The sequence below is a fragment of the Balaenoptera ricei genome, chromosome 7 (genome assembly GCF_028023285.1).
Source record: "Balaenoptera ricei isolate mBalRic1 chromosome 7, mBalRic1.hap2, whole genome shotgun sequence".
Classification (NCBI taxonomy): domain Eukaryota; kingdom Metazoa; phylum Chordata; class Mammalia; order Artiodactyla; family Balaenopteridae; genus Balaenoptera; species Balaenoptera ricei.
Genome location: NC_082645.1, coordinates 60,336,138 through 60,349,022, shown reverse-complemented (window position 1 = coordinate 60,349,022; position 12,885 = coordinate 60,336,138). Strand labels below are relative to the sequence as shown.

General features: G+C 34.8%; 1 protein-coding gene across 2 annotated transcripts in view; it reads left to right on the top strand.

Moving 5' to 3' along the window:
* SLC25A12 (solute carrier family 25 member 12) overlaps positions 1-12,885 on the top strand; it is a 181,889-nt gene that overhangs the window by 116,600 nt on the left and 52,404 nt on the right. For both annotated transcript variants that reach the window (XM_059928093.1, XM_059928094.1), the window contains exon 4: positions 4,812-4,927. In XM_059928093.1, coding sequence (XP_059784076.1) covers positions 4,812-4,927 — 116 coding nt within the window. The remainder of the gene's footprint in view (positions 1-4,811; positions 4,928-12,885) is intronic.

Sequence of the window (12,885 nt, the reverse complement as noted above, 5' to 3'; positions counted from 1 at the left end):
GAAAAGAAAACAAACTATTTATCAAAGTGTGAAGTAAGCAACGGTTTCTTCACTCCACAGTTAGTGGCTTGTGGTTTGCCTTTGTTCTGCTGAAGTCTTGATCAGGTTCTTTTATAGATAGGAGAATCCATGGCAGGATAAAGGAAAAAGAGCTTTAAAAATTATTCTGGAACATGTTTGCTTTATGTTGCCAGATAAGCAGACTGTTTCTTGCTTTCTGAAAAGTATTGTTACATTACAATGTGGTATAAAATGCCTGTGGGCTAAAAATAGATAAGGAGCATATCAGAGAGAATAAGTGGCCTATCCCCACTCCCCATTTCTTCCCAATATTTTATTATGAAAGATTTCAAACATTCAGGAAAGTTGAAAGAATTTTACAGTGAACACACCATATACCCACCACATGTATTCTACCATTAACATCTTTCTCTACTTCTTTTCATGTATCTATCCGTCTATCTTTACATCAGTCCGTCTTATTTTTTTACACATTTCAAGTAAATTGCAGACATTGATACACTTCTTCTTAAATATTTCAGCATGCATATTATTAACTAGATTTTAATATTTGTTTTGAGTTTTTTTTCTTTAGATGTAACATTTACACACAGTGAAAAATATAAATATTAAAGGTACATTTCCTGAGTTTTGACAAATGTGCACACCTGGAAAACCCCATGTGACTTGTTATTTTTTATTGTATTAAAATATATATAACATAAAATTTACCATTTTAGCCATTTTTAAGTGTACAGTGCAGTGGCATTAAGTACATTCACACTGTTGTGCTATCGTCACCACTATTCATCTCCAGAACTTTTTCATCATCCATACTGAAACTCCATACCCATTAAACAAGTTCACATTCTCCCCCAACACCCAGTTCCTGGTAACCACTATTCTACTTTCTATCTCTATGAATTTGTTCTAGGTACTTCATAGCAGTGGGACAATACAATATTTGCTCTTTTGCATCTGGCTTATTTCACTTAGCATAATGTTTTAAAGATTCATTCACGTTGCAGGATGTATCAGAATTTCATTCCTTTTTAAGGCTGAATAATATAAAATGACTTCTTTTTAAATTGCTTTTGTGTTTCTTAATTGACTTTTCTTTCTTTAAATCACTGTATAACAAAGGTAACTCTGAGTATGGAGGGTTGGCTGAGTATTATAATAATGTTCTACTTGCTATAGATACCAGATACCCTTTCTATTTTTCAACTATAACTTTAAATCTGGGGTTGGGGGGCAGGATGGTGAACACTGGATTGAAGGCAGGAGTTGAGTCTTCAACATGGCCCACTGGGTTGCTGAATGTCTTTGAACAGATCACTTCTTCAGATTTTCTAAGGGTTCTTCTGACTCTAAATTGCATGAATATATGATTTGCCTTTTTGAATATACTGGTAGATGAAAATGTAGATATTTAATAAAGTCCATAGAATTTATATTTTAAACAAAGTGGTACTTAGTTGGAAATCTACGCTGCAAGAGTCTCAAATCTGCAGGGGCAGGTGTAGATAACGGGCAAGCCCTGGTCTCTCTGAGGAAGGCAGCTTCTGCTAGGCTCCAGGAAGCTGGTGCTACTTGGAACCAGAAACCTGTTGCCCAAGTTCATAATTTATGAAGAGAAACCAGAAAACTGTATATTTATGTGAAATCTTAGGATTTCCTAATGTTGGCAACAAACCTAACTAAAAAAATAATGCTTTACATGCTAAAGAAAACACATGTGTGGGCCAAATTCAGTCTGCCAGCCAACCATTTATGACCTTTGCTAGTTAAGGAAAAGGTCTTTGACCTCTTCTCATAAATACAGAAAGTTTTACGACTGAGCATGAAATATGCTTTAAAGCTACATAGTCTGTATTTCAGGGTAATTGTATTTTTGATGTCTAATTCCTGAGACTTGTTTTGGGAAAACCAAGATGCTGGGCATTGTTCTTTCCTCCTATAATCAGCCTAGCTACTTTTAATTTTTATTTTTAAAATTAATGTTATGAGCAGAAGAAATAATGTTAATTCTTTATTGTAAATATAAAAATTTCAAATGTTTCTGAATTACATAATGTAGAAAGTGAAAGTCTACTGTAACTCATTTCCTAGATCACTATTGTATTTGTGTTACACATTCTCATTGATCTTTAGTTTTGTTCAGAGCTTAAAACCACATATTGCTCATTGCTTTTTAGGAGTGTGTGCATAGTCATGATGATACCTGATATATTGTTACTTCTTTGTTTTTTTACTACCCTAAAATTTGTGTACTGATAATCATACTTTTGAGTTTTACTGTATTTTTTAGTAATGCATAAGGTGTGTTATGACATATGGCCTGATAAACAGTTTCGATTGTTCCTCCCAGGATTCATTAGGCACTCAAGCTCCTAATTTCACCAAGGATTCTTCAGCGTGGGCACAGTGAGGGCATAGTCTTCAGTGCCCTGAATACTACCACCACAAAGCCTTTCTTTCCCTCAAAAAAGGGCAAAGGCATAGTGTACATCGTTGCTTTCGATATTATGTAATCTGTGTAATTTAAACATATTTCAAAGTGTTTTCAGTAATAGAAAATGTAACTTTGAATGTAAAATATGTCTTAGATGAATGAGGGCATAAAATGAAAAGTAAAATGTAGTCGCTTTCTTAATACCGTGTTGGAAAACAGGTATCTCTAAAAAGTCATGTATTCTAAATTGGGTTTATTCAAGAAAATTTATGAGTTCCTACCCTGAATCAAGCCTGTGCTCTGACAGGCCTACCTTCTAGCGGGGAATTGGACTTTAAACAATGAGTTACATAATTACTTTAACAAGAATTCTGTGAGGGGCACTAAAAAAGTACAGTACTGCTGTAAGGTGTGAAGGGGATGTGAAGTCATCTGGGGACTTTAAGATGATTCTCTTGAGGAAATGATATTTGAGATGAGCTATGTAAAGACTGGGTGGAAATTAAATGGACGAAAGTTTGGAGATGGTGGGATCATTCCAAGGAAAATGAATTGCGGAATGATGGCCCTGAGTGGGAGGAGCATGGATTGTTTTAGGAGCTTAAAATGAGTGGCCTGGAGTGCAGAGAGCAAGGAAGAGATATGGAGAAGTCAGATCCTGTGGGCCTAGAAGCTACATTAAGAATTAGGTCTGTTCCTTTGGATAGGGTGACTGTAAATGTATTGTCCAAATCAGCCCATTTGAGAATAAAATGTGGCACTATTGGTGTGTGTGTGTTTGTGTATAATTACTTGGATATATACTGTTATATGTATTTCTTGGATATATACTGTCACTTGGATACTGGTCACTATCAGTAGCAGCAACATGGTATGAAATATTTGCAGCAAGATTTGCTGTGGAAGATGACTCTAAACCAGCATATGCCTACTCCATAAGATCACTGAAGGCAATTTCAGTGTAGTTTTGGCCACTGGCTAATTTCACAACCTTGAGTATTATAGGATGAAATAAGTTTTAGTTTTCTTCCTTTTTGTTTTGAATTTTCCTTTAAAAATTTTATTATTGACATTTCAAACATATCTAAAACAAAGAGTAGTATAATAAATTCAATATACTCATTGCCCACTTTTTTTTGAGGTTAGTTTGTGCTTTTATTTGCCAGTATAATTTAACCACAGTGGCCTGCAAACTTTTTTGATCTAAAAAGTACATTTTACATCACAATCCAACAAACACACACACATGTATAATATGTATACATATATAAAAGTGAAACAAAAGTTTTGCCAAAAATGTCTACCCTGAGTGTTAATTCTTTTTTAAGACTTCTTTTTTTTAACTAAGGATGAACTGCACTGACACATCATAATCACCAAAGTCCCCAGTTCATCTTAGGGTTCACTTTAATGAAGTGAATACACCCACTTTTAATAATTATTAAGATAATTATTAAATTTGTTTCACTTATACCTCCACCCATTCCTCCATCCTCTGGAGTATTTTGAAGCAAATTCCAGGTGACATATTTCATCTGTAAATTTCTCAGTGTGTATTTCTAGAAGATAAGAAAAATTACCAAAAACAAAACAAAACCTTCTCAAAAACATTGATGTCTTAATATCATCAAGCATTTGTGTTGTAACAGTATTTCCATTTCCTGATTTTCTTATAAACTAAAAAAAAATTTTTTTTACTTTTTAATCAGAATCCAAATAAGATCTGTATCTTTGTAATTAATTGCTACATCTCTTAGGTCTTTAATGAGGTTCTCCTCCATATCTTCTTTAAAAGTTCTTTTTTTTGCATATACAGAATGTTCACTCTGTAGTTTCCCACAGTCTGCATTTTTACTGATTGTGCTTCTGTGGTAATGTTTAATTTGACATGTTCCTTTGTCCTTTGTATTCTTCTGTAAATTGTTGATTACATCTAAAGCAGCGGTTCTCAGTGGGGCGGGTGCTATTGGCATCTAGTGGGCAGAGGCCAGTGATGCTGCTAAACGTGATACAATGCACAGGAGGCCCCCACAGCAGAGTTACCCAGCTTCAGATGGCACGATTGAGGGCCAAGCTTTAGAAACTCTGATCTAGAGACTTGATCAGATTCAGGTTCAATTATTTTCAGTCTAGTCTCTTTCTTCTTGTGATGTTAGAGGCTATTGATTATTGCCCAGGTCCATTAACGAGTTAAGGGTTTACAAAACGGTAACATTCTATCATTCCTTCTTTCTTTCTTATCTGGAATACCACTATAAAGAGACACTTCCCTTCATCAGTTATTTGGTTACCCTGAGCTACAATTCATACTGTAAAGGCAGGTTACCAGCCGATAATATTTTATATTTTATTCCAGGTTGATCTCCTATCAAGAGTTTTTGGCATTTGAATCTGTTTTATGTGCTCCAGATTCCATGTTCATAGTGGCTTTCCAATTGTTTGACAAGAGTGGAAATGGAGAGGTGACATTTGGTAAGAAAAAAAAAGATTATATGTTTAAGGGAAGTTAGTGAGGCTGGTTCAGTTTTTAATTGCTAAATTTAGTAACTGCATATAGATTGCTGCTTATTTAAGAGCTAGTCAAAAAATGAAGTATTAATTTCCTAAAAGGATTTACATAGATAAAATTAAAATGGCTTTATTTTCTTTTAAGCATTAGACTATTGCAAAAAATTAAGGAATTTAGGAATGTTGTTGCTTCAACTCATTGACTCTCTGACACTTTCACATTCCTGAAGTAGGTGGTGTAAAATTATCTTGTTCTGGGCCAGCCTGGGCAACATTTTTTATGAAACAGACTGAACAACATGGAGTAATCATCTCATACCTTCAGGAATTTTTGGGTAGAGAGTTCAGAGCTTCACTGGAGCATCTTTGGAAAATTGCTGCTATGTCATTTTAACACCTAAGAATGGAACTGAAGGAGGGAGTTAAGGCAAGAATAGTTTGCATTCTCTGAACCCCCATTTTAGATTTTTGGTTTTAGGCAACAAGGCTAGAATATTAAAGTTGCCATTTGAATTGGATGTAGAAATCAATTTAAATCCTTTGGTAGGCACATAATCTAGCACATTGTGGATGTCTCAAAGCATACAAGCTAGGATTTCTATCTATAGCCATGTATTAGTTTTTTGAAGAGGCTTACTTGCAGAAATTAGTATGTGTTTAGTAAGAGTATCAGCTAATTTTTCCTGCAAGAAGCTTTGCAATAAAAATAATGTAGTGTTATCAAGGACCTAGAGCACTCCTCCCTTTTTTTTTTTTTAATATTTGGATTTTTTTTATTGTGGTAAAACAACACCTAACATAAACCTTAGCATCTTAACCATTTGTAAGCGTACAGTTCAGTAGTGTTAAGTATATTCACATTGTAATGAAACAGATCTCCAGAACTTTTTCATCTTGTAAAACAACTTGAACCCCTTTAGTGGTGTGAATTGGAATCAACATGTGGTAGAGAAACTCTTGAAAATCAGGCTTCCCCTGAGCCACAGTGCTAAATATTTATTCACTGTAGTGTTGGTTATAAAACAAACATCCTCTAGTTAAACCCAAAGGAAGATGTATCGCTGCTATGGTGAGAAAGTACAGGTATTTGAAAGGACCAGTGGTGCCTTTGCTGTCATCTTAGTGGGCACATGTTCTAGCTTGGCATTGATTGTTTCCTTCCTTCTGCCCACTGACCCAGTTGTCTTCTGTTATCAGAAGATTTTCCCAAATAAATACCTATGCAGAGCTCTTTAGGTGTCTGTGTTTATCTTGGCATTCTCTCTGCTTTGGAGCAAGCTCTGGCCATTCTGCCTCCTAAAGAATGTTGATTTTCCTCAGAAACACCTAGATTTTATAGTTTAAAGCATAAAGCCTGTATCATCTCATCATTCAGCATTAACCCTGTACTGCTGAGAATGCTGCATTTTCTATTTTCAATAGGTATCACACATGCTCATATGCCTTATTTCCAAATGTGATGCACAGATGCTTGGGAAATAACTTGATATAAATATCTGCCTTAGTGACAATATACCCGTGCTTCTGTCATGTGTCCATTTCTTAAGAATTAGATTTCCCAAAACCAAATTCTATTTTTTTTTGGTCCCCTTTACCTTGGTATCATGATTCCTTGTGTCTCCTCCATTTGATTGCTTTTTCCAATTTCTATTTTAAAAATAAGTCACTCAAGTCAGTTTATTCAACAGACTAACAATAGAGACTCATGCCGTGGTTGATTAGCAGATTAAAATGTGTAGGAAGTAGCTGAGTGGTTTATACACACATTATTTCATGCAAATGAAAGCTTGTAGTTATTAGACTCCAACTTTAGCATTTTATAGATCTTTTGTTTTTCCCTCAAACTATGATTTATGACTTAAAATTTCAAGAAAATAGGATTAAAAGCAGAACAAATCAGTTTTAGTTTTTATAGCACCTGTTATGAACTGAAGAGGATATAAACCCTCCAGAATCCTTCATTCTGCTGCTCCATAATCTAGAGTTAGGAAGATTCTTACGGAAGGAGATAAAATTGAACTCCCTTTCGACATTGTTCCTGTGGTCCCTGGCCAACTGGATGGCTCTCTTGATGGTGCTCACCTATCTGCTGGGGACCTTGACCATTCCCCCTCCCTGCTCTACATCCCTAATTTCGAGGATTCATTTTTAGACAAACTTTCTTAACTAAAAGGAAAAGAATCATAATGAAGGAGAGAAATTTTAATTTTATATTCTTAAGAAAAGAAGAAAAGCATTGAAACTGTTACAGATGCCATTTAACAAAATTTCTAAGGCCCACTCATTTCAGGCTGTATTCGAGACTACAGAATTTCAACATAAGGAAATAATTAACTTGGAGTTTGTTTTAATAGGATTTTGGATCTGTGATAAAGGTCAGTTTTCATGTTTGTACTCACTTAATAAAATGAATTGTACTTATGTATTTATAGACGTATGTTTAGGTAAAAGGAAAATTTAGATCCATTCTAACTCTAAATCCTTTTCACCAGATGGCCTTATGTTTTCTAGTTTGGAGCTTATTTAAAGTATAGATTTTTCTTGTGCACATCAGGAGAGAAAGGCGGGAGAGAATATTGGATGCAAGGTGTAATGGAGTGGGGAAAGACTATTACGCCGTCAGTATATCTCACGAACTGTGATGATGATGTTATCTGTGTACTTGTGTATATTCTCATCTATGCTTCTTTTTTTAGATATGCTTTTTATACACATCAAATTGTGTACTTAAATTGTGTGTATCTTTGCAAATATTTATATATATCAGTATTGAACAACATTTACTTGAATGCTGGACAAGTTTTTTTTTTTTAATTAGAGATACCTCTGCTCTGGGCGAGAGGACTTACATTGAGACCTTGGTCATCCACTTTAGAATGTACAAGCTCAAGAGAGGGTTTTGGAGTTTTTAAAAGAGTGGATAAAATCATTAGTTGTTTCTTCTTTGGTGTTGTTCTAGTAAAACTTCTAATGCATGCTGTGGATGATTACTTAATGGCTTGTATATCTGTTTCTGCCTGGTGGCATGAGCCTTATAGGGGCCATTGCATGACTGGTGTGTGCTAGATATCGTGTAAACTTGCCTTGGTCTCACTGTTGTCCACTAGTGTACTGGATATTCTGCTCAATAGAATTAGATTGAGGTACCCTAGATAACCAGCTATTCTACATTGTGTTGTCAATAGTTGCCATGCATTTGTCCCAAGTTTAAAAAAAAAAAAAAAAAAAGCCTATTGCTTTAACAAGGATGTAATCATTCTAAAAAAAAAACCCAACAACACTCTTACCTATTAACTAATAAATGAATATAAAACATGTTATATATTCTAAACTTTCTATTAAAAATCTCATCAACATTGTGTTCCAAAGTGTTTGCCTGGGAATGGGAACTCTCTGGAGAAAACTTTTCCAGGGGCACATCTTTACCCCGACTGTAGAACCCTCAAAGAGTAGGGATTCCTTTTGATTTTGTACCGTGTTTGACCATCATTATGTATAACAAATAAAAATGTGTTCCATTTGTGCCTCTAAAACAGACTCTTTTACCCTAAAGGGAATAATAATCTGATTGGGCTGTTTTAGGCATGACCACTGCTATTGTTAAAAAGATTTAGGAGATGGAAGTCTAGATGTGAAAAATGTCATATCCTTTCTCAGTGGAAACAAAGCTATAGACATGGTATAATATGAAATTCTAATGGTAATAAATACCTAGTTTAACTTGGTGAGAATGAGAGCTTCACTTGGGTGTTCAAATTAAATCAGGAAGACTTTTTGCGACTCCTTTCAGATATCGCAGAGGTCACATTAATATTCAAGGCTATAGAGTAGCTTAGAATTTGAGGTAAAAAGAGGACATGGTTTTACTTGTTTTTATGCCATTTGGTGATTGTTGAAGCATCTAACTTCTATAGTAATAGATGCTCTTTAAATGTAAACTCATTTTTCCTGAGAAGTGGACCTTTACATATATTTGGCAGCAGGACTACTCTGTTGACTGATTGTACAGTAGTCCCTTTTGGAGGTAGGTAAAGGGTTAATAGAAATACTTTTCCCTCAGTAAAACAGAGGAGGTCACCCTGGAAACTAATGAGCCACCTGGAAATAGAACCTAGAAGTCTGGCCTGACATGCTGTGTTGGCTGGGACTTCTTCTACAAGCTCCTGTTGTTGATCTTTTTGTTGTTGTTGTTTGTTTTCCTTTTCTTTCTTTTTTAGTTTCTTAGTTGTTCCTCTTCTTTCCCCCCAAGTTTTCCCTCACTGAGAAACCCTTTACTTCTGCAAGTCTTGCCATTGTTTTTGTTCAGTTATACACAAGGATATTCATTGTTCCTGGTGGGAGTCCTTCTAAAAGCCTCTCTGACTTCACTTTAAGAACTGTGCAGGTGAAACTCAGCTATTGAGGACTTTTTTTTTCCCTGACAATAAAAATGTTTGATCTCAAGCCTATAAGTTGGAAGGAGTGGCTCCTGCTGGGCTGGAATCCTTGGAATCAGGATGTCGTTGGGCTGATGGTAGGTGGGCTGTGTCACAGGGCTGATGGCTTGTATACCTACAGGAGGAGTTCTCTGGCCACACCGTTGGTACAGCAGCTCCTTCCAGGCTCATTCATGGAACAGGCATGGCGGCAGTCTTGGAGAAGAGTGCCAGCCCCGGTCAGAGGTAATTTTGTACTGCAGAAAGGTGAACAAGACCAGTAGGAAGCTCCCATAAGGACCAGGGGAGGGATGAGGGTGGATGAGATGGGGAGACACAGTGTGGGCTGCTGGGGAAATTAAAACCTCTGTTAAGACATATTTACATATTTATGATATATATGCTTCGATGTATTTCATCTAGTGCAATCATCATAAGTGACTGATACAGCTAAACTGACTAATGTTATATGTCTGTGAACATTTTTACTTAATCACAGTTGTCACCATTACCTGCCCTCCTGACAAATCATTGTGCTCCTCTCCTTTAAGCAAAGAGAACATAATGACAAGCTACTTTTGTATCTGGCCCCGATTCCCTTTTCAGAGGAATTATAAACCATCTCTTTCATGAGCCCATGCTCTGCAGGAAGTGAAAAGGTGGTCTTTTGTTTTCTATATGTCAGAAAACAAATGGATTCCTATTTCCCTTAGCAGTGCCAACCTAGTATAAAACACTCGATCATGATCTTGTTGCCAGTAAGATGTGACTATCATATCCCTTTCATCCAAGCCAGAACTGTGGCCACTGAAATAGCACTCCTTGGAGAGCTAAAGACCCTTGTTTGCCACTGGAAAGACGGGATTCTCTCTGGGGGGAAACTTGCTATGTAGTTTCAGTTAGATATATTGGGTATATTTGAGATTATTGGTGCTCCCTTTCATGTCGTATAGAACCTGATAAAACTGGGTAAGATAAGACAATCATCAGCTCTTTGGGCTATTGCCTCACACAAGTATAAGCTCTCCAGTTCTGGAGCTTTTGCATAACTTTTTTTTTTTTTTTTAATAAGCATATCCTGGTAAAAGTAAAGTGGTAATTATGAATTTGACTTGAAAACAATAGTTGTACTAATTATTTCTGTAAGCTTCCTGATTTAGCCTTAGGCAGTTGGTAGTGGAAATAATAACAGAAGGGAAGTGGAATACATCAAGAGGTGCCAAAGTAGGTTTGAAATTTTGTAGCCTGTGACATGGCTAAAATAATTAAAAGTGTCTGGGGGTAGTTAATAAACCACAGCACATAATAATGGTCATAATGAAACCATATACAAAGCTGTCAACTGACCACTTTGGGTGAAGGGAGAAATGTTTAAACAAATATTCATGGAAAATGACACTTCTATATTTGGGGAAATTATTATGAGTAAGCCATCATTTTAATTGTTTCAAAGGTATTGTAAGATTTTATTTAAAGGTTGCTAAGTAGTTTACAAAATAGGATTTTAGTTAAAAGTTTTTATTTTAGAGCTATTTTTCTGAATGTAAATTATACATTGTAATTTTGGTTTATAAATATCCTTTTTGTGATAACAGAAAACAATTTTCATGGTTCATTAAATTTTCATAAGTTTGAAAGCTTTTGAATCTTTGGCTTTATTTGATATAGTTTCGCACTTGAGATTCTGATATTTTCCAGTCATACAAAGGGAATTCAGTTTTATTCCACTATTATATAAAACTTATTTAGGTAGCAATACATATATTTCTTATCAAATAGTTGAGTTCTGGGAGTTGTGACCTTTAAAATAAAGGTTATAAAATAACTCATTCCCTTTAATAATTTATCTTAATGTTACTTAAATATATGTAGTAATTTAAATTATCCTAATATGCTTTCCATTAATTTCTTCATATTCCCTTAGTTTAACACTTAAAATAAGAAATCAAATTAATTAATTTGGAAAGAGAAGCAACTAATTAATTGAATTAGGAGGATCCTAAAAAAATCTTTGCTAAACGGCCATAATACTTTTAACTCTAAATATTTTTTTGCCATCCTTATTATTTTAATTATTTTGTAAACTTTAACATATTTTACAACTTGTTGAAGTTTCATATAGATTCAAGGGTAATCCTTTGTGTTGGTTAGGATCCCATGACTTGCTGTATTGCGTTAATTCTTTGCTTTCAGAAACAAAAACTCATATATTTAATTTGTGTTTATGGAAGATGAAAATAATTGACATGATTTGAAAACTCTGAAATACTGTTGCTATTTAGGCCAGAAATAAATGCTACATTCCATTTGAAAGAAAAGATGAGAATCCCATCTCCCCAGTGACATCCAATGCCGCCTTCCAACTGACTAATCACTGTGACCTATTCAGAGCTGTCATGTTGAATCCAGACTGGTAGGATTTCCAGTTCAGGATTCTTACACTCCCTCCTGCTCCCCCAGCATAGCAATGCTTTTATCAAAAAAAAAAAAAAAAAAAAAGTATATTAAAACTAAAGGGAATCCATTAAACCATTTACAATATGAGATTTATATCCTACTCAAAGAACTTGCAGAAATTAGATAAAATAGCATAGTTGGAGATTATAAAACATTAAGCTTGTATTTACTAATTCTTTAGTATAATTGATAGCTATAGATAGTAAGATCCTTTCACTAATATAATTGGCTTAAATTTGAAAATAATTTTGTTCTTAAGACATCAGTAAAACGGGCTTCCTGCTTTCTTAACTTTGTTAACGATTTTTGTTTTTTTTGGCATGAGCTTCTAAATTAGTCTATCCAGTCTATGCTTGTTAAAGTACCAGTCATTTGTGAATTGACTTTCATAGTAAGTGTAGAACGGTGTAAGAAAGTGAATGACATTGTTAGTGCATGAAGACAAGCTGTCAGAGGGTTTTGGTTGTATATTACACAGTGTGACTGGTTCCTATCTAAAAGTTAGTATACTGTGTTTAGTCCTTCTTTATTTAAAACTGAATCACTAATTTCACTTATCTTAAAATATTTTAATAGCTGAGACTAATAATCATGGTTTTTATGGGGATCTTGAAGCTTTGTGTCAAGACCATATTTTTGACAATATCAGAAGCTTTTAATAAGGTGCTTGCTGCTGAGCTAATGATATGCTTTTGATAGTATTTCTTATACCTATCTTCAATAGACATATTCAGGCTAGTGTGAATGTAATAATCAAGCCTCAATCAAGCCATACTTAGTATGACAAATATTGCATTATACTGTAATTTAGGTATTCACGCTTCTGATAAAGGGCTTAATTCGACTCCTTGAGGAACCGGGAAAACACTATTGATTTTATACTGGAATGCAAAGTAGCAGCCATTTATAATGCAAGATATAAATCACTTCCTAATTAAAATTAAATCAAGAGAAATTAAGAATCTCATGGCCTTATATGTAATGGTACACAATCTTAACTGTAAAATTATATTTTGTATCAATTGTGCTCCTGTGCATGGGTTTCTGAGC